This window comes from Myotis myotis, unplaced genomic scaffold (assembly GCF_014108235.1).
Source record: "Myotis myotis isolate mMyoMyo1 unplaced genomic scaffold, mMyoMyo1.p scaffold_m19_p_13, whole genome shotgun sequence".
NCBI lineage: Eukaryota > Metazoa > Chordata > Mammalia > Chiroptera > Vespertilionidae > Myotis > Myotis myotis.
The window spans coordinates 17,865,593-17,893,495 of NW_023416317.1; the positions used below are offsets into that span (position 1 = coordinate 17,865,593).

Below are 27,903 nucleotides of genomic sequence, written 5' to 3' on the forward strand. Positions count from 1 at the left end.
GGTTTCACTTGACTCCTTCTCTGCACTCAGGAAGGATCCCACAGAATCACTCCTGCAAAAACGCTGTATGTAACTTCCGGCCCTCACTTCTTTCTCTGTGAAGTTGGGTCGATTCCCGTCCAGGGAATTGCCTAACTTGGGGTGCGATTTTGTAGGCAAAGGCCAAAAGGCCGGAATCTTGTTAGTGAAATTAGGGGAGTCCGTGTTCTGTGGATGGTGAGCGGAGAGCTCAGAGAAGGCGCTTTGGCCACCCCACCACGTTTCTCCTCCGTACCCACTACTTAGCTCAGCGGTTCTCAACCTGTGGGTCGCGACCCCTTTGAGGGTCAAAGGACCCTTTCACAGGGGTCGCCTCAGACCATCGGAAAACATATATAATTACATATTGTTCTTGTGATTAATCACTATGCTTTAATTATGTTCAATTTGTAACAATGCAAATACATCCTGCATATCAGATATTTACATGACGATGCATAACAGTAGCAAAATTACAGTTATGAAGTAGCCACGAAAATAATTTTATGGTTGGGGGTCACCACAACATGAAGAACTGTATGGAAGGGTCGGGGCATCAGGAAGGTTGAGAACCACTGACTTAGCTTATTTGGTTCAGGTAGGGGCAGGCGGAGAAAGCGCCGAGCCCAGCACAAAAGGGAGAGGAGATGGGCGCAGAACACTGACGCGCCCCCCGCCCTCATAGGGCCCCGCACTCCCCGCGCCCCGCCTTCCGTTCCGAATCGACCAATCAGAGGGCGAGCTGCCCGTGACGCGATCTTCTCGCGACGACACGGCTGGCGGCGGCGTTTCCTGGTGACAGCCGGGCGCCGGGCTATGGGCAGCCAGGAGGTGCTGGGCCAGGCCGCCCGGCTGGCCTCCTCAGGTCTCCTCCTGCAGGTACTCTCTGCCGGCCGCCCCCGCACCATCCCGCCGCCGGGGTCCGCGGGGAGCCGCCTGCGGGCTGGCTCAGCCCCGCTGCCGAGGGGCTGGACAGGAGGAGGTGGCGGCGGAGGTGGGGCTCCTGGGCCCAGAGTTGGGAGCCGGCGTTCAGAGTCCTGGCTGGGAGATGGCCAACAAGCCACGTTCGTTTTGAGAAATGTAGTTATTTCCCGTAGTGCAGCAGGAGAGAGATCAGGTGGCGGGGGTGTTTGTGGTGCTGTGTAATCTGATGTATTTTAAGGCAAGGGGTTCATCTTCTCCATGCTCCACCCCTCACCCTCAAACACATGCCTCGAATTCCCTGACTCCCACTGAGTTCAGAGAGACTGTATGGCATCTGGGCTCAGGCAGGCCCTGGATTGAAATCCTGGTTCTGCCAAGTTCTTGCTGAATGAGCCAGGGCAAGTGACTTCACCTACTAAGCCTCAGCTCCTCATTTGGAAAATGGGAGTTATAATAGTAATAACAACAACAACAATAATAGTACCTAGCCCATAAGGTTGCTGCTAGGCTAGATTGAAGTTATTCGCATAATTGCTTCGCATGCCCTTAGTAAATCTTGGCGTGTCTTCTGCTTATGTGACCTGGAACCAATCATTTCCTCCTCTTGGTCCTAATATTCATCATCTGTCAGATAGCATACGTGCCAGTTGGCCCAACGGATATCTAAAGGTTCGTTAAAACCTAGGAGCTGGTCCTTCTAAGTCAAGTGGCTCGATTTCTCTGTGTCGCACTCTTGAGCCGTTCAGTCCTGTCTCACCAAAGTCCTGAATCCACCCTCCCCCTTACTTTAGAGAGATGTTTCCCGCGGCGGCTGGGAGAAGGAACCAGGCAGCCTTGGGCTGAAGTTTGGGTCTTGTCGCTTGCTAGAGGCCCACCCTTGGGAAGTTTGCTTGGCTTCTGCGAGCATCAGTTTCCTCATCTTAAACGAGAACAATAATGCAACCTCATACGGTCATTAGGGAGATTAGGTGAACTGTCAGGTGTATGCCTGGCACATTATAAGTGCTTAGTAACTTAATTATTTTTGTTATGGTTTAGAATTTTTTTAAATGGACATAGTGACTTTGGGCAAGTCAACTTTGCTCTGAGTCTTAACTTGCTTCCTGTGCATTTATTCACCCAGTTTTAAGGGTCAAATAATGAACAGGGATGAAAGAGCTTTTTTAAAACTGTAAATTCCTTTACAAAGTGAAGACTTACTAATAAGGGCCTCTATGTGGAGCAAATACTGGGTAGCATGAGCAACCTTAGAGCTTCATTAGCTCAAACTTTTGTTCACTTAAGAGATAGGGAAAAGCCTGAGGCACTAGGTTTCTTAGACAAGGATAATGAAGTTAATATAAACATGTGTACGTGGTTTTTAAAAAATAGCCATAATCTTTAGATACCTGAGTGTTTTAATTCAGTCTGGTATGTTTTTTCAATTTACAATGCATACACTTGAGGTAGCCTTGCAATTATATTGTAAACCTGCAAGAATGTGAGTTTATTCTCTGTCATAACTCTGAGCTGGCCATAGTGAAAGTATTAATGCCTTTTATTTGTATGCATTTTTCAAAAATGCTTTTACCTACACAATCTTGTTTGATCCTTGTTATCAATCCTATGAGAAAGGCATCGTCTGACAGAGAAGGAAATTGAGGCTTATAAACATTAGAGCAGTGGTTCTCAACCTTCCTAATGCCGCGACTCTTTAGTACAGTTCCTCATGTTGTGGTGACCCCCAATTTCACTGTTACAAATTGAACATAATTAAAGCAGAGTGATTAATCACAAAAACAATATGTAATTATGTATGTGTTTTCCGATGGTCTTAGGCGATCCTTATGAAAGGGTCGTTCGACCCCCAACGGGGTCGCGACCCACAGGTTGAGAACCGCTGCATTAGAGGATGATGGGGCGAACAATTAAATGGTGACGAGATTTTCAGCTGGATGCTTTTTTCCATTAACAGCTCTGAATTGGCTTCAAACCTCTAAAACGGGATACAGAATTTGGTGTGTATGTACTTACAGGGGTGGGCAAAAATAGGTTTACAGTTGTACTACAAATAAGTTATGCAATAATTAATAAATAATAATACAGGAATAAACTTTTGTGTACTCACAACTGTAGACCTACTTTTGTCCACCCTTGTATGAACCTGCATATTTCTAAGGAGAGCTTTCAGCAGACTCACAAAAGGTCACATTTGACTTTACAAATGTTAAGATTGTGATACCGGCTTTGGAGACCGTGCTGCTCTGTGGCACTTCAGGGGCAGTGTTGAATTGCACTCTCCCTTTTAGGCCTTACCGCTCCCCGGGGATTTTCAGACTTTAGCAGCTCGTTGGCATACCTGGATTTACTAAGACTGCAGCTGTGCATGGGTAACTCAGAGTGCTTGACAGAGAAGTGATTTGCCTTTTGGGCTCAAGTGCACTTGAGTTACACCTGTGGTGCTGCTGGGACGCAGAGGAAGAGTCAGTGAGTGAGGCGGGCACCCCAGCCACATCCCCATTTAGTAACCTCGTTTAACTGTAGCCTGTTCTTCTCTGTCTCAAGGGAATAATTCTTTACTACGGGGGTTTTCTTGAACTGATATAGTCCTTCCAAATGGCATTAGCTAGACTCTGTCTCTCCCAACCACCCCTCCCCCTTTTAAAATATCTTATTGCAGTTGTCATTTAAAAGGTATTTTAACTCCTCTCTGCAAGGTGGCAAACAGTCAGTAAATAAATACATTCTTTTCTGTTTTCTAATTGAAAACTGAAGTTCAAAGGGATTAAATGTCATTATCAGAATCCCCAGATACTAGTAGGCAGAGAAGAAAGAGAAATTAGACACCATGATTACTAGCGAGTCTGCTCTACCCTGCAGGCTCCCACTTGCAAAGTGCTTGCTATTTCTAAACAGGCTGGAAGGAGGGGCAATGGGAAGCACTAACTGAAGTTCTCTTTCTGCCCCCTGGAGTGCCCGACTCGGAACCCAAAGAAAGTCCCTGAGTCTGTGGGGGCCTCCCTCTTCTCATCAGGAAGTTCGGGTTTACTGATGGGTCCTTTGACCACTGCCCAGTCGCGTCAAGAGACGCCAAGAAATGACATTTTGGGAAGAAATGCAGACAGGTTGAGTGTTTTAGAAAGCGTCTCCATGGCAAGGCCGCTGTGTGTCATGACGTTAGGAAGAGCAGCCACATTGTCATTTCAGCAAAGTAAACACTCCCGGCATAATTTATTCTTAGGTCTTTTTCTTCTTTTTCTGTAGGTGTTGTTTCGATTGATCACCTTTGCCTTGAATGCATTTATTCTTCGCTTTCTGTCCAAGGAAATCGTTGGCATAGTGAACGTAAGGTAAGAAGGGCTGCGCCCTGGCACTGTCCGCAGCTCACATCCCTCGTCAGGCTTTCCTCTGTGCCTGAGTGTCACCCTCGGGTTTTAGAGGCAAGGAAGTTTACTGGAGTCACCGCGTGTTAGCAGCGGCTGCGGAGGAGCATGCTGCTGGGCGAATGAGCGGGGGATGTTGTTCTTAATGGACCCATGGAGTGTTTTCCATTAGCAGCCTTCGAATGCACATTTCCCAGCCAGCTTTTTCCTGTTTGCCTGCTCTCAGAACCCAGGATAGGAGTGGGAGTAATTCTCTGCAAACCCCTTCTCAGGTATAATTCTGTGTTCTTGTGCTGACGGCAAAGGAGGGAGGCACCCTCCAGATCGTGAGGATGTGCTTTGTAATCAACCAGCCGCCTTCCTTCCCTCGGTGGTTATTTTCTCTCTGGGTGACTTGTTCAATGGAAAATGGTAGCTGGGATAATGGCTTGAGTCCTTGTCATTAGTTCCATGGTGGCTCTTAGCTGACTGGCTTCATCTTTTAGACTCTGTGTTTCTTCCTGTCTCCTCCTTTCTCTTCGAGGACACCCCACACATATTCTGTATTCACAAATGACACAAAAGTATCTGAAGGGATGTGAGTGTGCGGAATAGCTCAGCTTCTCAGGTGTGTCTTCATGTCCTGATAAACAAGACAGTATGTTCCAGACAGCGTTTCACATCTAATAACTACCAAACATATGCTCTTGGCTCTGTCCTCGCAGCCTAGTGAAGGTTCTCAGGCACTGACAGGCACACTCATTACCTGGGGAGCTTTGCACCAGGTAGGGCTGAGGAGGGCCCAGGAATCGGCATTTCAACAAGCTCCTCAGGTGATTTGGAAGTAGGGACCATACTTTGAGAAATACGATTTTAAAAGCAGGAAGGAAAAGACCAAATCCTCTTAGGGTGCTCAGACTTGACAGCAGTTTGGGTCTCTCCCCATCTGTTCTCCAGGTTGGCAGGTCCCTGCTTGGATAGCCCTTGTCTGGCCTGCCCCCTGCTTAACATATGGTTGTCTCCTTATCCGCAGTGTTGGACAGAAGCACTGGGGACAGTGGTTCTCAACCTTCTGGCCCTTTAAATACAGTTCCTCATGTTGTGACCCAACCATAAAATTATTTTCGTTGCTACTTCATAACTGTAATGTTGCTACTGTTATGAATTGTAATGTAAATATCTGATATGCAGGATGGTCTTAGGCGACCCCTGTGAAAGGGTCGTTCGACCGCCAAAGGGGTCGCGACCCACAGGTTGAGAACCACTGACTGGGAGCAGGATGGTCCTTGGACAACCTCAGAAACTGTAGCCCTGGGCCATCCCCACTCAGGCTTCATCTGGGCCACGGCTTGTTGAGGAAGGGAAACCTCAGCTACTCCTCAGTAAGGTGCAGGAGGGTCACCTTGGTGCTGCCAGCCTCGGAGGTACACAGGCAAGCTTGCTACCCTGGTTGCAGTGGCCTCTGTCGTGGCTGCCAGCCTCTTTGCTTGTCCTGAGATTCTTGGCCAGAGCTTCCACTCAGTAGAGCCTCAGCTTCTCTAACAAGGGCCGTTGGGTCCCCAGTCTCAGAGTGACCAAGAGGTCCCCTTGCTGGGTGGGGTCATATCTTGTCCTTTTCCTTATGGTCCGAGCCACACCTCTGCTTATAGCCACAGAGCCTGCAGGCTTTGGAGGCCACTGTGGCCGTTTCTCCCCCAGGCATAACCGTGCAGGCACACACTCGGCTGTTCCAGAATTGGATCCTAACGTCGTTGTGTGAGTGGATTAGACAGTGAGGAGTCCTGTGAAAACTGTCTTCCACATCACCACCAGTGATTTGTGACCAAGGCTTTTTTCATCCCAGTTGCTGGTAAAATCTCAGACATTCTCTCCATAAAAAAGCTAGAGACCTTCTTACTATCTGCTTTCCCTTTACAGGCTAACGCTGCTTTACTCAACCACCATCTTCCTGGCCAGAGAGGCCTTCCGGAGAGCATGTCTGAGTGGGAGCACGCAGCGAGACTGGGGCCAGACCATCAACCTCCTGTGGCTGACGTGAGTTGTGCTTTGCTTGTCAGGAGACAGTTTCAAAGGCAGAGGTAACAAATATTACAAGTTCAACAGCAACAGTTTAACGGTTAAACAGCCCACAGCCTTGCTTTTGCAGTGGGTTTCTGGGGACTTGGCATGGGCTGTTTTCCTTCTGGTGGCCCGGAGCCAGGAGGAGGCTCCAGGTGGGGGCTTCTGGGCCAGATTCCAGCCCTGGCTCTACCCTTTCTGGAGGCTGTTTCCGCTGTTCCTGATCCCCAATCTGGGTCCTCCTGGGCCTGGGCCATCTTTTTTATTCCTAATCTTTTCCCCTGTGGCATTTTCTGAGCTTTTAACAACCACTTAGTCTTAGTATTTTTTGAAAGCCTTTTAGGAGTTTCATTATATCTTTCTTCAATTTTGTTATGTTGATTTCAGTTCCGAGGCTTTCAGAATATTCGTGAAGACCAAGCACATTAGCTAACAATGGTAATAGCTTTTCTGCAGTTAAATCCCTGCAGGGAGGGCTGGTGGTTGAGGTTGTTTCCCAGTGCTGCTCTTGCGTAACTCCTGTTCCCTCACGGAAATGGCAATCATAAGGGCTGGTAGGTTTTCATTTTCTTAGCGGAATGACTTAACTACCCAGTCATATGTGAGTGCTCTGTGGTACCCACGGGAAGGGATACTGTGCACTGCATCAGTGGCCATCTGGGTGTAAGTACCAGCCGTATACTGGCTTTCCGTCATTCTAGGTAGAAGCAGCAGGCACACACTTCAGGGGAATTTTGCTTTTTGAGTCAGTGTAACACAATGGATAGGAGTGTAGCCTGGCATTAGACAGATCAGGATTGGGCCCCGCTTCTGCCCTTCACTAACTGTTCATAACTTTGGCCAAATTACCCAGTGCCTGTCCGCCTTAGTTGTCTCATCACTTAAGTAGAGATAATGACAGGATCACTGTGAGGTATCAGTGAGACAAAGGGGGTGAATCATAGCACCTGGCATGTAGTAAGTGTCTTAATAGGAATTAGCTATTTTTATGCTTATAACTATATTTCTTTTCTGTTCAGTGCTACTATTTTTATTTGTTTGTTTGTTTGTTAATCTTCACTGAGGATATTTTTTCCCCATTGATTGAGTGAAAGGGAAGGAGGAGAGAGAGAGAGAGAGAGAGAGAGAGAGAGAGACAGAGACATCAATTGGTTGCCTCCCTCATGCGCCATGACGGGGCGGGGGATTGAACCTGCAATCCAGGTATGTGCCTTTGACCTGGAATAAAACCTGAGACCCTTTCGTGATTAGGCCATTGCTCTAACCACTGAGCCACCGACCAAGACAGTATCACTGTTGTAATATATATTTATAGTTTTATACTTAGCATATTAAAGAACATCTCCCCCCATTTTTAGAGTCCCTCTGGGTGTGTTTTGGTCCTTGTTCCTGGGCTGGGTCTGGTTACGGTTGCTTGAAGTGCCTGATCCTAATGTCGTCCCCCACTATGGAACTGGAGTGGTGGTGTTTGGTCTCTCAGCTGTGGTGGAACTTCTGGGAGAGCCCTTCTGGGTCTTGGCACAAGCACACATGTTTGTCAAGCTCAAGGTCAGTATGCCTTCTGCTGTGAATGGGAAATGCAAAGAATAAGGGAAAGAATGTTTTTTTAAAAAAAATACCTTTATAGTAGAGAATGATATTTTTCAGACTTGCATCTCGAAAGGTAATATGATAAATTTAGTTCATTCACTTGAAATTTGGCAGGTAGGCTGAGCTAAAGTTTACTTCTAGTATGCTATTAATGAAAAAACAGGTTAATTAATAGAAAAGGTATTAGTTTATATAAGAATTTAAGAGGACTCTAACTGTTTTTCAGTTAATTATATTTTTAGTTGTATACTAATATTAACTTTTCTCTTTATCTTTTAAAACATATAACTTGATATGTACAAAAGAGTGTCTGTAACATACCTGTAAATCTTAGAGCATGGTAACATACTGGAGGTCCCTGAGCCTACAACCCAATGCAAGTAGGACATTACCAAAATTATGTCCAACCCCATGCCTCAGCCCCACTGCCAGCGCAACTGCTGGCCCCCAATTTTCTATTTGTCATTTCTTTGCATCTTTTAAAATGGTTTTTAAATGTCCTAAGTAACGCTCTTTACCACATGCTTGCAGGTGATTGCTGAGAGCCTGTCGGTAATCCTCAGGAGTGTACTGACAGCTTTTCTCGTGCTGTGGGTGCCTCACTGGGGACTGTACATCTTCTCTTTGGCCCAGGTAATAGTTACAGCCTTTCACTTTTGTGTAATCTGTTTTTCCACCTGAGTTTTTCTTCTTGTTCCCATTACTACGTTCTTAATTTGAACATCTACGCATGTGAGGAAGGCTAGAAGCTCTGGATGGTCTTGACACTGCTCCTCTGCTGCCATGTTTCTCTGTGCCATGCACTGACCCACCTGGTCCCCAGGGACCTAGTGAAGGCCACACACGAGGCCCTTTGGTCATACATAAAAACTCCTGTAGACACTCTGTCAGCAAGCCCAAATCAAACTGATCTTTGATTGTCTGGCTGTCTTATGGAGGATAAAAACAGCTGTATGGGGATGAGGTGGGAATCAAATTGCATGCCTGTTGTGTTGCCTGGATTTCAATCAATTGTTTTCATACTAGGAGGAAACTCTGCCAAGTCTGTTTTATTTTTTTTAGATTAACTTTTAGAGAGGGAGGAAGGCAGGGAAAGGAGAGAGAGAGAGAGAGAGAGAGAGAGAGAGAGAGAGAGAAAGAAGCATCAATGTGAGAGAGATACATGGATTAGAATCAAATCTGAAACCTTCTGGTGCACTGGACAACACTTCAACCAATTTAGCCACACTTTTGTTTTAAACTTAAATTAAAATCTCCACCCTGGCCACATGGCTCAGTAGGTTAGAGGGTTGTCCCATGCACCAAAGGGTCACGGGTTTGATTCCCAGTCAGGACACATACCCAGGTGTGAGGAGGTAGCCAATTGATGTTGATGTTTCTATCTCTCCCTCTCTCTAAAAATAAAAAAAATCAATAAAAACATATTTTTTTTAAAAACTCACATAATTCAGAGGGCACGAACCAAGTTTTAGTAGGTTCAGTTTTAGTTTTGGTAGTTTGGGTTTCATTTCCACTTTATCTTTTCTAGTTCTAGTTCATATTTCTAGTTCTAATTAAATATAAGAGAGTACAAGTGCCAATTTAAAAAATGAAACCTAAGATCAGATAGTTATCAGAACATCTTATAGTGCAAAGCAGTTTGTAATTTTTTCTTAATGTATAGGAAGATAAGTTAAAATTTTTAGTAATGATTTATGTCAAAACCTTTTCCATGTTCTAGACAAAAACTACAAATATTTTTGTGCAACATAGAAGAGCTAGATTTAAAATTAATAGAATAAGAATGAGAATTGGGGGGAGGGTGGGTGGGTGGGAAGTAATCTTCCAAAAACCTTGTATGCTTCTATGCATAACCCACGGGACACAGACAATAGGGTGCTGAAGGCCTGGGATGGGGCAGGGGGTGGGTTGGAGGGGGTCAGTGGGGGAAAAGGGGGGACATATATAATACTTTGAACAATAAAGAATTATAAAATAAAGTAAAATTTAAAAAGAATGAGAATTGCCTCCTAAAAGCAGTTTGAAAACAATTGCATATTTTAGACAAGTTATTTGTGATTATTTTTGCCTTGTTTTATTAGCTCCAGAACTATAGTCTCAGCATTCATCATACTTTTTTTAAAAATTTAATTTATTTTTTTTAAATATGTTTTTGATTTTTAGAGAGAGATAGAAACATCGATGAAAGAGAGACCCTCCTGCATGTGCCCACAGTCTGGGCATGTGCCCTGACCAGAAATTGAACCGGTGACTTCTTGGTTCATGAGTCAGTGCTCAACCACTGAGCCACATCAGCTGGGCTCTCATACTTTTTGATGCTTCCTCCCTAATAGGACAGGAGGGCCACACAGGCACCCAGTTATTGGTTGACTCTTCCTGGGAAAGGCACTTTCATTGTCACTTTCCGATGAGCTCCCTCCCAGGATATGTCATATGTAGGTCATAGTCAGCAAGGCCAGTACTGAATTTATTTGCTTCCTTATCATAGACTTCTGAGAGTTCTTCACTGGTACATTCTCTGTCAATTTATGTGTCAGAAGTCTAAGAACCAACAGCTCCTCATGTCAGCAGTCAAGCCACAACCAACACCCTGGGATTCCCTTTGTCCAACCCACTTCCAGGTTCCTCCTCAAATAACCCCTCACCCCATGGCATCAGATGTCAAATAATAGGGTTTCTCTGGAATATAGAAAGAATTCGTATAGCTCAACAACAAAAAGACAAACCACCAAAAGTGGGTAAAGGACTTGAATAGCCATTTCACCAAAGAAGATAGACAAATAAATGGCCAAAAAGCCCATGAGACAATGCACGACATCATTAGTTATTAGGCAAATGTAAATCAAAACCACAGAGATACCACTTTACACCCAGTAGGATGGCTGTTATCAAAAGAATACAGAAAACAAGTGTTGGTGGGGATATGGAGAAATCGGAAGCCCCCATAAGTTGCTGGTGGTAAAGTGAAATGGGGCAGCCGCTGTGTAAAGCAGTTTGGCAATTCCTCAAAAAGTTTAATGTAGCTTGGCCTGTACGGCTCAATGGTTGAGTGTTGACCTATAAACCAGGAGGTCGTGGTTCGATTTCCGGTCAGGGCACATGCCCAGGTTGGGGGCTCAATCCCTAGTGTGGGTTATGCAGGAGACAGCTGATCAATGATACTTTCTCATAATTGATGTTTCTATCTCACCCTCTCCCTTCTGCTCTGAAATCAATAAAAATATATGTTTTTAAAAAGTTAAATGTAGAACTACCAAAAGGCCCCTCAATTCCATTTCTAGGTTTATACCCCAAAGAATTAAAAACAGGTGTACAAACAACTAGTACACGGATGTTCATTGCAACACTATTCCCAATAGCTGTATGGTGGAAGCACCCTAAATGCCCAACTGATGAATGGGTAGACAAAATGTGGTGTATCCATACAATAAAATATGGTCCAGCCATAAAAATAAAACACACGGTGAACTCAAAACGTTATCCTAAGCGGAAGAAGCCAGACACAGAAGGCCACCTACTGTGTGATTCCATTAATATATATAATACCCAGAATAGGCAAGTCCAGAGGCAAAGAGATTAGTGGTTGCCAGGGGCTGGGGGAAATGGAGGGTGAGTGCTTAATGGGTACAGAGTTTCCTTTTGGAGTTAGATAGTGATGGTGGTTATACAACACTGTGAATGTACTAAAAGCCACTGAATTGTACGCTTTAAAATGCTTAAAACAGTCAGTGTTAGGTTATGTGAATTTTCCTCAATGGAAATAAAGGGGAGGGATCATGTAGTTAGGATACGCTGCATGAAGACCTGCCACAGGTTGTTATTGTTTCCCCAGGCCTGCTCAGTGGGAAGAGGAAGCGAGGCGGGGAAGGGAGCTGGAAAAGGGTACTTATCTCAGGATGTTGGCAGCAGGTGGTGTGGCGCACAGCAGTGCTGCTGTGTCTTAGGCTGGCTTGCAGCATGAAGGGAGAAGGATGGGGGGAATTGGAAGGTGGTCAAAGGGTACAAACTTCCAGCTATCACATAAATAGGAACTAGGTGTGTAATGTTCAATATGATGACTATAGCTAACACTGCTGTATGATAGATAGGAAAGTTATTAAGAGAGTAAATTCTGTGAGTTCCCATCACAAGGAGACATTTTTTCCTTTTCTTTTTATTGTGTCTATATGAAAAGGTGGATGCTAGCTGAACCTATTGTGGTAATTATTTCACAATATGTGTAAATCAAACCATCATGCTGTAAGACATACAGTGATGCATGTCCATTATTTTTCAATAAAACTGAAAAAAAAAAAAGGTAGTGGATGGTGGGCTGTGTTCTCAGGCATGGATGGGGCAGGCATGGGTAGCAGAGGAGCCTGAACCTGCTAATCGGAGACTCCTCTTTGTCCTTGCTCTGTGCCTTTCTTAGAAGTGTTTCCAGATTGAAAGGGGGCCTGGAGGCCCCATTTTTTCTTGAGCTCTTTTTAGGGGGAGAGAGGGGAGAAGAGAGCTTGCGAAAGGGGCCACTTTGAATATTCCTCCCCAATCTGCAAATAAAACCCCGGCTGCTGCTCCTGGCCTAAAGCCATCCTTCATCCCAGGTGTGTGGGCTCTCTTATCATCCCACCTTTCCCTCCCCATCCTCTAGCACAGTGGTTCTCAACCTTGGCTGCACATTAAAATCACCTGGGAATCTTTTTAAAATCCTGATTTCTGGGCCTCATCCTCCGGAAATTCTGTTTCTTTGTTATGGGGTGAGGCCACAACATTAGTAACAAAAAAACAGAATTTCCGGAGGATGAGGCCCAGAAATCAGGATTTTAAAAAGATTCCCAGGTGATTCTAATGTGCAGCCAAGGTTGAGAACCACTGCTCTAACAGCTCTTGCCCTGCCCACGCACTGGGCAGAGAGGGGAGACCCAGCAGCTCAGTTCTGCCTTGTAATCATAATGTGACAGGTTTCCGGGGTCTATGGAAATTCCCCAGTGCCTGGATGTGTCCAGACAGGACACATGGATCCTCACAGTGTGCTGTCAGGCGGGAGAGCCGCTTTTGGGCCAAATGCAAAGCCTTCGAGAACGTGTCTGACAGTGGTGTGGCAGTTGGCGCTAGTGGATGTCTGTCTGGAAGTTGTGTTCTGCTTGCCCAGTCAGGTGAAGTGCGTGGAACACTTTCCCCGGTGATGCCGCGGCTGCTGGGTCTCAGTGGATAGACCAGAAGGTGCAGTTAATTAAGACTGTTCTGTTTCTTGATTGACCTTTGAGGTCAAATTTATAGCATATCTTAATTAGGACTATATTAAAAAGTGCAATTTAAACCCATTCTTTTCTTTTCCCCCCAGGTTTTCTATACTACAGTTCTGGTGCTCTGCTATGTTACTTATTTCAAAAAGTTACTGGGTTTCCCAAAATCAACCAAGCAACAAACTCTTCCTGTCTCCAGAATGACAGATCTGCTACCCAGTATTCTGAGAAGTAGAGTAAGTAATATATTTTTGTCTCTTATCATTTTAATCACAGATGTTGGTTATCCTTGAGAGAAAGAAACTATAAATTGTTTATTATTATTAGAATAGTAAAGATAATTCAGTAGCTCATATCTTTTGAGTGCTTGCTATGTGTTCAGCCAGGGATTCTAAATCTTGGCAGTATTGACATTTTGGGCTGGATAATTCTTTGTTTAGGAGCTGTCCTCTGCATTGTGGGATGCTGAACAGCATTCTTGATTTATTTTTAATTTAATTTTTTTAAATTGATTTTAAAGAGGAAGGGAGAGGGAGAGAGAGAGAGATAGAAACATCAATAATGAGAAAGAATCATCAATTGGCTGCCTCCTGCACACACACACACACACACACACACACACACACACAGCTGGTAATCGAGCCAGCAACCGAGGCATGTGCCCTGCCCAGGAATGGAACAGTGATCTCCTGGTTCATAGATTGACACTCAACCACTGAGCTGCACTGGCCAGGCACATTCTCAGTTTTTACCCACTAGATGCTAGTAGTTACCACCGCCCAGTTATAACAACCACAGACACTGCCAGATGTCCCCAGACACTGCCAAACGTCCCCTCGGAGACAAAAATTGTCCCCAGTTGAGAACCCATGTGCTAGGTCCTGTGCCAAGTACTCTACATGCCTTTAGGTATAACAACTCTGTGAGGCGGACACTGTTGTTTATATTTTACGGTTGAGGAACTGAGGCTTAGTGACTAAACACCTGTCCAAGGTGAAGGTCAGAGCGAGGACAGTACCCTGGAGTGGCTTGGATCCCAGCAGACCACAAGCTATAACCACTGTGTTCCACTCTCTGTCCTGCTGTTGCTTGGTTTTCCCCAGAGCTAGCCTCTGGCACAGACATTCCAGAGTGCTGACAAAGCAGGGACAACCCCTGCGTAGTCCCTCAGCTAGTGTCAGGCCTCTCTGAGGTGACCCACTTTCCCATGTCATCCTCTGAGGATGCTAATGTGTGGAAGCCAAGCATAGTCTTTTTCTACTCAACTCTCCAACTCTTGGTCCATCTGGCCTTCATTTCCTGACTCTTGGGTCAGTGCTGCTGCCTGTGGCCTGGAGCTGCAGGGTGATGCCATACTGCACCGCCTCTGCGCAGTTGCTTCGTGCCCCGCTCCGTTCCGGGCTGGTCTGCTTCCTTCTTCCCCTGCCTGGTGGCTGGCTACATGTGGTGCGCTTAGTTGAGGTAAGGCTTTAACTGGACTTCTCTTTTGTGATTACTTTATTATTTTTTAAAATTTTATTGACTTCAGAGAAGGGAAGAGAGATAGAAACATCAGTGATGAGAGAGAATCATTGATCAGCTGCCTCCTGCAGGATCAGCCCACAACCAGTAGTGCGTGTGCCCTGATGGGAATTGAACTGTGACCTTTTGGTTCATAGGTCAGTGCTCAACCATTGAGCCACACCGGCTGGGCTACTTTAAAAAGCTGTAAAATATTTGGGACTTTAGTCTCAGAACTTACGGAATCTCGCTCTACAACTTTTCAAGAAAAGCCAGATATGTTCTGATTTGCTAGATAAGAGTTCTCCATTCTGATCTACTAGATCTTACCTTTAATCTAAAGCAACATGGTAATTTGGGGATACCACAGGGCCTCATTCTGCCACCTGCCCCAGTGGGGCTGAGCATGCAGGAAAGTCCCTCCCTGAGGCTCCCCGGGGCCCACCTGTCCCGGCCTGGCCAGCTGAACCACTGGGCCAGCCCCTGCCCCTGGCAGTATTTTGGGAAGGAGTATTTGGACCATTAGTACAGGCAGGAGAGGGTAATGAGTCTGTCAGGTGTGTAACTAACCCTGTGATGGGCTCAGAACTCCAAGTTTCATTTCCTTATCTGTCAAATGGCGATAAGAGCCCATCCCTCCTAACGTGGTTGTGAGAGTCAGATGAGATGGGGCATGTAAGGTGTGGAACCTGGCCTGGCCCCACTGGGTGACCATAGTGACAGCTGATACCATCATCACCGTCACACTGCTGCCCTGAGAGCAGCACTAGCTCCACTGAAATGTCCTCGCCAGGCAGACGCGGTGGCATCGGCGTGAGAGCGCAGCGGTGTTACCTGCAGTCTTTCCCTATGGTACCCATGCTCGTACTGCTGGGACAGAGCCTTGGCCACGAGAAGGTTGTGTGTACCTGTCACACACCGTGGCTCTGTTCCTGCTGACAAACAGCACAGCCCCTGCTGGCTGCTGGCCGGGATATAGACATACAGGGTGGTGATTGCTGGGCCTCAGAGGCTGCCTGTGCCCTTGGGAGGCAGTACCTGCAGAGGTGAAGCCTGCAGGACTCTGCAGACCTCGAGTCCTGTGTTAAAGGTGAGGTCGTTGGGCTGCATGTGCTGTGAGGCCGCTCTGAAGACTTAAGGAATTCTGTGAACGTATTGGAACTTTGGCAAAGAGCCAGATATATAATAAGTGCCCTAACTGCATGTGCCTGGCACTGTGCTGAGCACTTTACATGGTTGTCTGTAATCCTCATAGTGTCCTGTGAAATACATTCTACTCCTTCCATTTTACAGAGGAGAAAACAGGTTCAGAGAAGTTAAGTGACTCACCCAAAATCACACAGCGGGTTTAGGATCCACTTCTCTCTAACTTCTGTCTAGTTCCATAGTGTTAACCTCTACGCTATGTAGTTTTGCAAAAGAAATGGCTTACTGCCCCAATTAGTTAGTTATTTACTTAAAGATTTGGAAGTTCCAGGTAAAAGGATTCAGTATTCAAGTTTTTTTTTAAGAGATGAGAAAGAAGATGAATTTTTAATCCAGTGGATGACATTACCACTCGCAATATGCCTAACTTGACTCTTTGGAGCAGCTTTCTGCACTTGGGGGCTCCCTCCTATGAAACTGGTCAAACTCAGTTTGACCAAGTTGGGAGATTTCTTTCCAATTCTTACAGAACTCCATCTTTTTAAAAGTACTTACTAAGTCTTAAATTATGATCCTCAAATAATGACTGCCCATATATGTCTTTTATATTCTCCACACTTCTGAGTGATTTAATACGGGAGGTCTGCTAATATTTAAGTAAAGCTGAGGAATTTAACCCAGCAAGCATGTATTTAGCAGTATTCTGTGTTAATCACTGTACTAGGTGCCCTGAATAGGGTTCCTGCCTTCAGAATTTGCATTGTGGTAGGGAGTTAAGATGTGTATTCAGCTAACTGCACTACAAGACAGACAGACAGTGTGTGTGTGTGTGTGTGTGTGTGTGTGTGTGTGTGTGTGTGTATGCGCGTGCATCTGGTGTTAACAAAATGAGGCACAGAGAAGAACTGGTAAATTCCATCTGGGAGCATCGAGGAAGGCTTCATGGAGGAAGCTGCTTTTGATCTGGGCCTTGACACCTGGGTGGGCAGAGGTGAGTGACTCAGATTAAAGCAGAGTGAGCCCCAGAGTTTTGGTGCCCGACCTTCCCTGGAGGTACTGCCCATCACGTTTCACCATCAGTTTCTCCATCAGTGCAGTGAGGCAGTGGAATGGCTTGGTGGTCAGGGGACTGCAGGGAAATTCATGGCCTGTAGACCAGCTCAGCAGTACCAGCCTACCTCTTGTGAAATAGACCTCTTTTGACCATCCCACGTGACAAATCCATTCTGAAGAGAATGCTAAAAGCCCAAAGAATGCACTTCTTTTCTATTGCTTAGCAGACACCTCTGAGAAGAAACCTAATCAGACTTCCTGTCTCTTTATTCCTAATGAGCATTTTGGACATAGTAAGCAGTGTAGCCATTCCTTCCGAACCATGGGTTAATTTACTTATTTGTTTTTTTTTTAGTCCTCATCCAAGGACATGTTCTCATTGATTTTTTTAGAAAGAGAGAGGAAGGAAGCGAGAGGGTGAGAAACATTGATGTGGGAGAAGCATCAATTGGTTGCCTCCTGCAAGTACCCTGAACTGAGCCACTCGCTGGGGCATGGGTCTGTTTAAATTGAAGGCATTGGGAGAAAGAAATGCTAAAGTACAAGGTATCATATAGAGATTTTACTCTCCTAAAGAAATTTTTAAAAATAACTCAGCCATCTTCCCATTCACAATCTACCAGCAAGTAGGCTTCAGAAGAGCCTCGTGGGCCAGCTGTAACTGTTTCCTGTAAAGAGCACAGGTCGTGCTGGGGAGAGCCCCCCAGAGGATCACCTGGCATGGGGAACGTGAGAGGTGTCCTGCCCAAAGCTCCTATCCGCGGGATCACTGCCCCAAACATGATGTGGCCCACAGTGCCCCCTGGTGGTGGTAGCGAGTCTGGCGCTCTTCGTTCTGGGGAAAGGAGTGACCCAGTTTCCTTCTCCCTGGGAAGATTTACTCCTGAACTAGAGCTGCCCCTGGCATCTGCTCCAGGCCCAGTGGTGCCCTGGAGGAAGTGTAGTTTGGGAGGGTCAGGCCTGCCCTTGCAGTGCCTGGAAGAAAGGCTCTGAAACCAGGGGAGAGGAGATTTGAGAACTGGAAATGACCCCTGCTTTCAGGGGGTACTCTAGACTTGCCCTGTGCTAAGTAGTAAACACCACGTGTGGCTATGGAGCATTTGGAATTGAGGTGAGCTCTAAGTGAAAAATACACACTGGATTAAAACTTAGTACAAAAAATAATGTGAAATGCCTCTAATATTTTTTTACGTGATGAAATGATGATATTTTGGGTTAAATATATTTAAATTAACTTATTATATATAAAATTAACCTTTTTTTTTTTTTTACTGTTCACTGTGGTGCTAGAAAATTTAAAATTATGTATGTGGCCTGCATTATATTTCTACTGGGTAGCGTTGCTCTAACGGGTGGACTTTGGGCCAAGAGGAGGGGCCCATGGGACAGGTTCCTTGCGTTAACTTCTGTAGCTACAGCTAGCCTTTTGGAGAGGTGGGGCGGGTCTGGCCTTTGTGCGTGAATCCTGGGCAGGCCCCTTACAGGTGTGTGTCGGACAGGAGGACTGTTCTACCTGGAGATTTTGTCTTCGTGTTTAGGAATGTAAATTCTTTGCCATTATTTGTGGGATGTCTCTGTGTGCTTAGCATTAAATGAAAAAGCAGTGGGGACTATCTAAGTTGGGATTTAGGGACCAAAATGAATTTGCCTCTCCTGTAGCATTAATGTACTCTTAGACGTGCAGTGCCTGGGATGTTTTTATTTGTTTTCTCTTTTAGGCTTTTGTAAATTGGACAGAGGCTAAATTGACTTGGAGTTTTTTCAAACAGTCTTTCTTGAAACAGATTTTGACAGAAGGTGAGTAAAAGGTTATCCTGAGCAGTTAGGAAGCCATAGCATAAGCAAGGGGATCCCATCCCGGCCTCCTGCTGTCCACAGCCCTGGGCAGAGGGACCTCAGAAACGGGGCTTCTCATGTAAGGAGAGGGAACCTAGCATCTGCTTAGCTTGATACTTTACTTACTTGTCTTTGTTTATTGTGGATGAAGAAACTGAGCGTCAGTGAGGTTATGTAACTTCTTCGGGGCCTTTTAGTAATGAGAAATAAATTAATTTTGAATCCAAGTCTATCTGCAAAACCCCATGTTATGTCATTTAAATAAATGTATCATAAAAGGATTATATCAATTATAGAAAAATCTGTAGACTCATTATCCTATCCCTTTTTATACACTTTTTTTTGAACTTTGTAAAGAAAAAGAACCAGGTTTTCATCATTTTATTTTCTTAAACAGTAAGATTCACCTTTGTAATAGTTTGGCCAGCCTTCCACTTTTCTAAGGCTTTCCAGGGTAACAGTGATAGACCTCTCGATGCAGAGAGGAGCTAAGCATACATACATCTAATTTTTCTGTGTATGTATATTGGTTTATTTATACCCAGATTTAGTTCAAAGAATGAGATTTGAGGTAGCTGTAAGCTGCTGAAAGTAGTATTTTCTCTCTCTACATAAGTTTCATATGTCTATACACCTGTATACCGAATACTGAACATATTTTTAAAACTTTTCAAAAATTGTCTTTTAATTATAAAAATATATAACTCCATTGCAAAAATTTGGGAAAACAAAAAGTTTCCAATAAGTGCACGAATTCATGCACGGGTGAGATCTGGCCCGGGCCTGTTGGGAGGAGGAGACGGTGGGAGGTTGGCTGGCTGGCGTACCCTGATCAGCTGATCAGGGCCAGGCTAGCTGCCGGGAGGGTCTGGGAGGAGCCGTGGGCGATTTGCTGGCGGGCCCCACCCCCGATTGGGGTTGGGGGGAACCGATTGGGGGCAGGGCCAGCCTTGGGGAGGGTCTGTGGGCAGTGGGCCAGTCAGCCCCACCCCCAAATGGGGTGGGGAGCCGATTGAGGGTCAGCAGCTGGGGGAGGGGCCGTGGGCGGTTGACTGGCCAGCCCCCACCCCAGTTGGTGTGGGGGGGCAATCAGGGTGGAGCTGGCTTGGGGGAGGGGCCGCGGGCTGATGGGGTGGGGGCAGATTGGGGGTGGGGAGGGGCTGTGGGCGGTGGGCCGGCCGGCCCCTGATCAGAGTGGGGGGGGCAATCAGGGGCGGAGCTAGCTAGGGGAGGGGCCATGGGCTAATCGGAGTGGAGGAAGCCTATTGGGGGCGGGTCTGGCTGGCGGGAGGGGCCACAGGCAGTTGGCCAGCTGGCCAGCCAGCCCTGCCCCTGATCAGGTTGAGGGGGCCCATCTGGGGTGGGGCTGGACAGGGAGAGGGGCTGCAGGAGGGTGGCGGGCTGGCCCCATCCCCAGATCTGGCTGGTTCGCTGGCTGCAGTGGGCGTCATAGCGACCGGTCGTTCTGGTTGTTACGGCTTTCCGGTCACTGGTTTTTTTATATATAGATTATTTTTCTTCACACATCCCCGTCTATCTTTAAAAATATATATTTTTATTGATTTTTAGAGAGAGAGGAAGGGAGAGACAAAGAAAAAATTCAACGTGAGAAACACCAATCTGCTGTCTCCAGCACACCCCCTACTGAGGATCAAGCCCAAAACCTGAGCATATGCCTTGACCAGGAATCAAACCTGCAACCCCTCACTGCATAGGACGACGCCCAACGAACTGAGCTATACCAGCCAGGCCTCCCCCCTCTCTCTTCATTTTTAACTAATTATACTTCCAAAGGGAAATAACTCCCTGTAAGCCTCACTTGTCCCATCTGAGTTAAGGGGTAGGACAGGAGGTGTCTGAGGCTCTCTGAGCTTTGAGAGTGCATGGTTCTGGTCTAAGCCTGTAACATTGCCATTACAAAGTGAAACTGTTGGCAGAACTTCTAGGAAGTAAGGATCCGAAGCCTTCGGAGAGCTGAGTGGAGGTGCCTTAACTATGAGTTTCTTGAGAGCTGGAAGGTGCTGTTCACCACTGTCTCCCCAGCACCCTGCTGGGCCTGCACATGATAGGTGTTCAGCAAGTATTTGCTGGTAAAGAAAGGTGTCCGTAGTGCAGTTGTGTTTTGTGACAGTTCACCTTATTGTTAGTTCACCTTGTGTACTTTTTTCCTCCCAGAGTTTTAAGAGCAGTTTAAATGAATTGAGGAATGGATCCAGTCCAAGCAGTGGTGCTAATTGGTTCTCTGGATTGCAGTGGCTGGACATGTGTTGGTAGCAGCAGATGAAGCTAGCCACGCACTCAAGCCTCCTGAGTGGGGCCTGGAGGGGGCACCGAGTGCTTGCTCACTCCACGGTTGGGCCGCCCTGGCCTGACTGGCAGAGGGCCATTAGGAACTTCTCAGGGCCTCCCATCTCCATGGCTGTGAAATAAGGAAGTGGCTTGACAAGGACTCCCAGATTCTTTTTCTCTCAAAGCTACAGCTCTGAGAAAGTTGAAATCATTCATTGTAATAGCAAAAAATGAGTATGCTCTTACCTTCTGCCCCCACATTTCCTGAACACTGCGTGCCAGGTGCTGAGAATACACAGATGGATGAGTAGCAGGCCACGAGCTTAAAGAGCTCATTCTCTCACCAAAGAGGCACAATTGTGTGGTTAACTCTGACTCAGAGCTGCGAGGACTGTACTTGGAAACGTGACCTCATTCGCCAGACATCTCTTGTGTGTCCTCTCACTTCCTGGTGCTCCTCTAGGAAACCAGGGAAATGGAGATGACCGAGACAGGGTTCCTGCCCTCAGGGAGCTTACAGAGTGGAGAGGGAGAGGCCCATTGTGGCAGAACACAAGGAGTTCCCTGCAGAAATGCCATCCTAGGTGGTGAGAATGCCACGAGCCAGCCTGACTCAGAGCAGCTGGAGAGGCTAAAGCCTGGTAGGATGTAGCTGAGGATGATGGTTTGATGGGAGGTGGGGATGAGGTTGGTGAAGGGAGGCCAAAAATATAGCTTGGGGATAGTTTATAAAAGGCTCCAAATTCAGAATTAAGGAGCCCGGACTTTTTTGCAGACATTAAGAGGCCATTTAAAGGTGTGAAAGCAGGGATTGACTGAAGAGCTAGATTTGCAAAAGCTGGAACTGTTAGCGGTGAGGATGGTTGGAGTAGTGCAGAGATGCAGATGGGAGTGAATTCAGCCATTGGCCCGTGCCTGAGAGGACCATGGAGGTCCCTGCTCAGGGCAGTGGCTGGGAGATTGTAGGGAGGCAAGGGCCAGAGAGACTTCAGAGACCGCTGCTTCTAGTCTCCTAATATTGCCTTTTTTTTTCTTTTTATTTTTAGCAAGTTGCTAGGAGGTGAGAATTTGCTCTGTAGGGCTATGGGCACTCCTCGGTGTTTTATCGCCTTAATGGTCAGTGCTTTCCATTCACAGATAATCTGAAAATTGGGGGTGGGGGAGTAGGGCTCTGGGCCCTGTCTTCTCCGTGAAGGCATTAGGCTTAGATTTGAATCATGAGCGTGGGCTCCAGAGCCTTGCCGGCCTCCATGGAGCGTTCTCCTCCTGGAGAGGAAACTTTTAATGAGTCTGTGCTCATAACCATGACCTTTCGTTTTATAGAATTCACACTCACATCATCTGATCTCCCTTAAAACTTGGGACAATTACTTTCATTATTAATATTTTAGTAATCTCCCTGTACTTAAAAACAACTTATCAGACTGGTTTTATTGATTTTGTTTTATTTGGTTTTTAACTGGTTTGGAGATTTGCTGTCAATAAATCCCCCAGCACTTTCTAAGCTGCTACTATTTTGAGCTTATTTGAAATCTACATTAGGACAAGGAATGTTTCTTTAATTATCTAATTTTTCTCCTTTCAGATATTTGCCAACAGGAAAAGTTGATAGATGATAAGAGAAAAGGAAACAGCCCTAACCGGTTTGGCTCAGTGGATAGAGTGTCGGCCGGCGGACTCAAGGGTCCCAGGTTCGATCCCGGTCAAGGGCATGTACCTTGGTTGCGGGCACATCCCCAGTGGGGGGGCGTGCAGGAGGCAGCTGATCGATCTCTCTCATCGATGTTTCTTTTTTTTTTTTTAAATATATTTTTATTGATTTTTTACAGAGAGGAAGGGAGAGGGATAGAGAGTTAGAAACATTGATGAGAGAGAAACATCAACCAGCTGCCTCCTGCACACCTCCTACTGGGGATATGCCCGCAACCAAGGTATATGCCCTTGACCAGAATCGAACCTGGGACCCTTCAGTCCACAGGCCGACGCTCTATCCACCGAGCCAAACCGGTTTTGGCTCATCGATGTTTCTAACTCTCTATCCCTCTCCCTTCTTCTCTGTAAAAAAATATTTAAAAAAAAGAAAAGGAAACAAGAAAATAATGTACAGTTAAAATGCTAATTACTTTGCTTTTCTATTTGCAGGGGAGCGATATGTGATGACATTTTTGAACGTGTTAAATTTTGGAGATCAGGGTAAGATGAAATTCTGTAGTGTTTTAATTAAAGGGGAATACTGTTAGTAGATACTTCCTAATATTTTCTTTGCATTTTGATATGATTAATGAAAATGAACCTAGGAATTATATAAAAGGAAGATTATGAAAACATGAATCCTGAAGATTGAAAATTGTAGGCCTTTATAAATATATACAGTGTACTGACTCTCCCTTCTCCTGCGACCTGGGTGGCAGGTTCTCTGTTGAGATCCTGCCTTACCCTGCTTTCCGCAGAGCTCTGACGCTCATTTGGGGGTGGGAGGTGCTAAGAAGAGAGAAAAGGGAGCTCATCATCACAGTTACAAAGATATACCCCATGCTTGTGTAGGTGTACTTAAAAACAGCTTACCAGACTGGTTTTATTGATTTGGTTTTATTTGGTTTTTAACTGGTTTGGAGATTTGCTGTCAATCCCCCAGCACTTTCTAGGGCTCAATTTTTTCATATTTATTTTTTTAATATAACCTTGGAGTAGTGGAAATAAAAATAGGAAAAAATCCATGTGGTTCTAATGACTTTTATAGAAAAGTGCCGGTGAAGGAAGTATTCTGTATCTTTTGTTGTTATTAATCCTCACCCGTGGATATTTTTCCATTGATTTTTAGAGAGAGTGGAAGGGAGGGAGAGAGAGAGAGAGAGAAACATTGATGTGAGATAGACACATCAATTGGTTGCTCCCTGCACATGTCCTGACCAGGGCTAGAGATTGAGCCTACAGCTGAGGTACGTGCCCTTGACCAGAATTGAACCTGGGACCCTTCATTCTGCAGGCTGACGCTCTATCTACTAAGCCAAACTGGCTTGGGCTGTATCTTAATTTCAACGTCATTGTCCTAGTTGTGACATTGTACTCGAGTTTTGCAAGATGTTACTCTCAGGGAAACTGGATCTATTATTTTTACAACTACACGTGACTATAGTTATATCAAAAAGTTTTAAAAATTGAATTAGATAAAAAGTTAATAGTGCTGAGAAAATTCAGAGGAAACCCCAGTAGGATTGCTGTTTCTTCCTTTTGTTTTGTAGGTGTATATGATATAGTGAATAATCTTGGCTCCCTTGTGGCCAGATTAATTTTCCAGCCAATAGAGGAGAGTTTTTATATATTCTTTGCGAAGGTGCTGGAGAGAGAAAAGGATGCCACACTTCAGAAGCAGGTAGTCCTGGTTCTTATGTCACCATCTCAAATGAACTCTCTCTCTAATTGCAAGATAAATAGACAAAAATGTGGAGCAGTCTGTTTCCCTTCTGTCTGATCTGAAATTTCCTTCTAGATTTCATTTTTCTACACCAAGCATGTCAAACTCAAAGGCTAACACGGGCCAAACAAACAAGGTTTAAGTTTATGTGGGCCGCAAAAAACCAAAAGCTTCAACTTTCATAGAAAGGTTTATTTTGATAAAGACATGCTGAATAATAAGGGTTGAAATAAATGAGTAGTCGTTAACATAAAATAATAGAACATTTTAATAAAAATTAATACTTTTTCTTGAACATTAACTTACCAGACAGTGAATAACTGCACAAATTAATAAGCGTAATGCAAATAAACCTATTTTTCTTGTTCTCCAAAAGTGAAATATTTTCTGTTGCGCACACCAAACAAGTCAGTACAAGACTAATGACGTGGCAATCAGCTGCTAAAATATTCACTGCTAGTATTAGTGGAGAGAAATGGTGCGCCTGCATGTAAGGCACATAAGGGAAATGAATGCAGCATGATTATAGTAATCAGTCCTTAGCTAACCTTGTAGTTCGTTATTAATAATTATGTATAACAGGATATTGTAAAAATTAAATTACAAAATTTTCATTAAGACGTTCCTTACCTACCGTTACGTTGGCTGGGCCGCAAAAGCATTTGTTGTGGGCCGCATGCGGCCTGTGGGCCGTGAGTTTGACTGCTTGTTCTCCGCACTCTGAATGCATGCTGGCAGGACCCTGTGCGCATGTCTTCTTTCACAGCCTCTCCCTTTCTCACTGGCTGGCCCTTTCTTTCCACCTTTTGTCCCTCTTTTTGGCCTTATTCTTGACCCAGCCCTCTCAGAACTCTCGATGGCTGTCCCCAACGCAGCACAGACCCCCTCTCTGGTCTCGTCTTGGGTGTAAGACCCAGAGGTGAGCCAAGGGACTCAGAGACTGGGGCAAGGCTGACTGAGAACCTGGGGAGGGGAGGACCTGGTCATTCGGTTTCTCTCGCCACACCAGTTGTGTAAGCTTCTTAAGGATTGTGAAATGGCCAGAGCTACATTCTGACCGTGAGAATCTACATACTCCAGTTGGTAAATACAGAAGAGATTTTAATCCAGAAGCATTTGGTTATATAAACTTCCCCTTTTCTAAAGCCATTGAAAATGTCTGGATACTGAACACAATGTTGGAGTTTGGTCGCATACACCAAAAGGTTATTATTTTAGAATTAAAAGCAAGCTAAGGCGGCCTCTTACATGTCTTAGACATTTTGCAAAATATAGTTTAAGCACAGTATCTCACAATGAGCTAATCTGATTCTCAATTTGACTTAGGAATATTTCCCAAGTGCACTGACAGGAACCTCAGGATTTGGAGATGTTTGTCAGGAGAAGAACACTGGCAAAGGCAAAGCTAGCTAGCAGTGCAAAACATTGCTATCTCATTTAAGAATAAATATCAGAGGGGACAGTGAGTGTTTCCTAAGAAACGTTTGACATAATTTATCCTAAATGAGTTAGACACGAAGCTGCCCCTGCACTCCCGAAGGAGGCACACACTGTCCTTTCCTTCTGTTGCTGATTGACAGACAGTGCGGGCTGCAGAAAGCAGTGATGCCCTCACTAACTGAAGGAGTGGCCAGGAAACAGCACAGGGGAGGCCAGATGTGAGGCTTTCCTTTAGCTCATGATTCATCCAACTTCCTTCCCTCTCCCCGGCACCAGGAGGATGTTGCTGTGGCCGCCACGGTTTTGGAGTCCCTGCTCAAGCTGGCCCTGCTCACCGGCCTGACCATCACCGTTTTTGGCTTTGCCTACTCTCAGCTGGCTTTGGATATCTATGGAGGGGCCATGCTTAGCTCAGGATCAGGTATGCACAAGAGTTGCCAGATGTGTTCTTATTTGTGAACAGAATGAACAGAAATAAGAGGGTCTTATGAAATTCAAGAGCTTGTGCGCACACATTGAATCTGTGTCATGTCGGGGGAATTGTTAGTGGCGGGGCTGTGGGTGGGACTCTTCACCTCATAGGAGGTCAGACCAGATGGATCTGTTCCCCCACCTCATTGAAGAAGTTGCTAAGAATCCCTGCTTGCCCTGGCCGGGTGGCTTGGTTGGAGCATGGTCCCATACACCAAAAGGTTTCGGGTTCAATTCCCGTTTTAGGGCACATACCTAGGTTGCAGGTTCTATTCCTGGTTGGGGTGTGTACCTGAGGCAATGATCGATGTTTCTCTCCCTCTCTCCCTCTCCCTTCCTTTCTCTAAGAACCAATAAATAAACAAAACCTCAGGTGAGGATTAACTTTTAGGAAAAAAAAAATCCTTGGCTTTCCTCTTAGGCCTAAACTGGGTTTGCCAGGTGCTTCCATATGCCCCCTCCAGGGCAGGGGTGGGAACCTTTTTTGCCAAGGGCCATAGGATATGACTCACTTCATATAAATGTATGTTGCTATGAAAAAAGCTCCTAGATTTATTGAGTTTCGAGTCCCGCCTGCGATTGCCTTGGCAGGGCCAGACCAAATGATTTCTCGGGCCTTATACGGTGAGGGTGAGGGAGGAAGGCAGAGAGCAGGCTGTAATGAGCCTCCACTTGGTACTGAACACACTGAAGATAGTCAATACAACATAAATCTCACAGCCTGATGCATAAAAGCCTTTGAAGGATAACCCAGAGCCACTTGCAGAGAATGAAATTGATCTTGGCAAATAAAATTGTACATATAGTCCAGTGACTCGGTGTTTGAAGGAGGAAAGCATTGACTGTGTCGAGCTCTGAAAGACCGGGAGCCCTGGCCACCACGCATCTCGCAGCACTTGCTCGGCCCTGGATGGCACCACTTTCAGAATGCGCTGGGCATAGGCTGGCAGTCCATTGCAGTGTTTCCTCTTGGGTTTAGCAGAGGGGTTTTGCATCCCTCAGGTCACTAGACAAGGACCCTGACGACTTCTTTCTGCTGGCCCATCTCAACGTGAAGAGCTTTGTCAGCTGCCATTTTGTAAGTCCTCGGGCATGCTGTAGTCTCCGCTGTAGCTTAGTCTCCGCTATGATGAGCCCAGACTTCGGTATTAGGAAAAGAACAAAGGCCATTAAGTTTGGAGAAACTCCTGCTGTGAAATCAGTGCCAGGCGTGCAGCTCCCTGGGGCTCCTGCTGGGAGAAGTGTGTTTCTATCAGGCAGCTGCAGGGAGGCCTCAGTGGGAAGCCAGTAGTGAGTCTGTGCAGACTGGGACTCAGCTGTTTCACAGCAGCTCTGCCCCTTTAGGAAGGTGATCACCTAGGAGCAGCCTTTAATGTAGTGATCCCAGGAGTTGCCAGGAGGAGAAGGCTGTCCCATCCATGGAATGTTCACCCAGAGGAGTAATCAATCTCAGAAGACACATAAACAAACGACTGTGGATGTGTAGTCCTTTTACTTCAGTGAGATGCTGGTGCCAGGTTTGAGCTTTGATAATAACATTTATCAATTAAAAGGGTAGTGTTAGTTGATTTCTAAGGTAAAATGCCTCTAATGGTTT

General features: G+C 45.6%; 1 protein-coding gene across 7 annotated transcripts in view; it reads left to right on the forward strand.

Annotated features, from left to right (window-relative positions):
* The first annotated feature begins 781 nt into the window (after window positions 1–781).
* The window catches only part of RFT1 (RFT1 homolog), a 32,323-nt gene continuing 5,201 nt past the window's right edge, over window positions 782–27,903 (forward strand). Inside the window, exons 1-10 of one of the 7 annotated variants that reach the window (XM_036331914.1) lie at window positions 782–897; window positions 4,186–4,271; window positions 6,201–6,317; window positions 7,700–7,889; window positions 8,463–8,564; window positions 13,255–13,392; window positions 18,574–18,652; window positions 23,123–23,173; window positions 24,223–24,353; window positions 26,112–26,256. In XM_036331914.1, the coding sequence (XP_036187807.1) occupies window positions 835–897; window positions 4,186–4,271; window positions 6,201–6,317; window positions 7,700–7,889; window positions 8,463–8,564; window positions 13,255–13,392; window positions 18,574–18,652; window positions 23,123–23,173; window positions 24,223–24,353; window positions 26,112–26,256 (1,102 nt within the window). In that variant the 5' untranslated portion in view covers window positions 782–834. Of the gene's footprint in view, window positions 898–1,139; window positions 1,612–4,185; window positions 4,272–6,200; window positions 6,362–7,699; window positions 7,890–8,462; window positions 8,565–13,254; window positions 13,393–18,573; window positions 18,653–23,122; window positions 23,174–24,222; window positions 24,354–26,111; window positions 26,257–27,903 lie in introns of those variants that run through there. The other 6 variants (XM_036331913.1, XM_036331917.1, XM_036331915.1 and 3 more) reach the window with 6 other exon arrangements.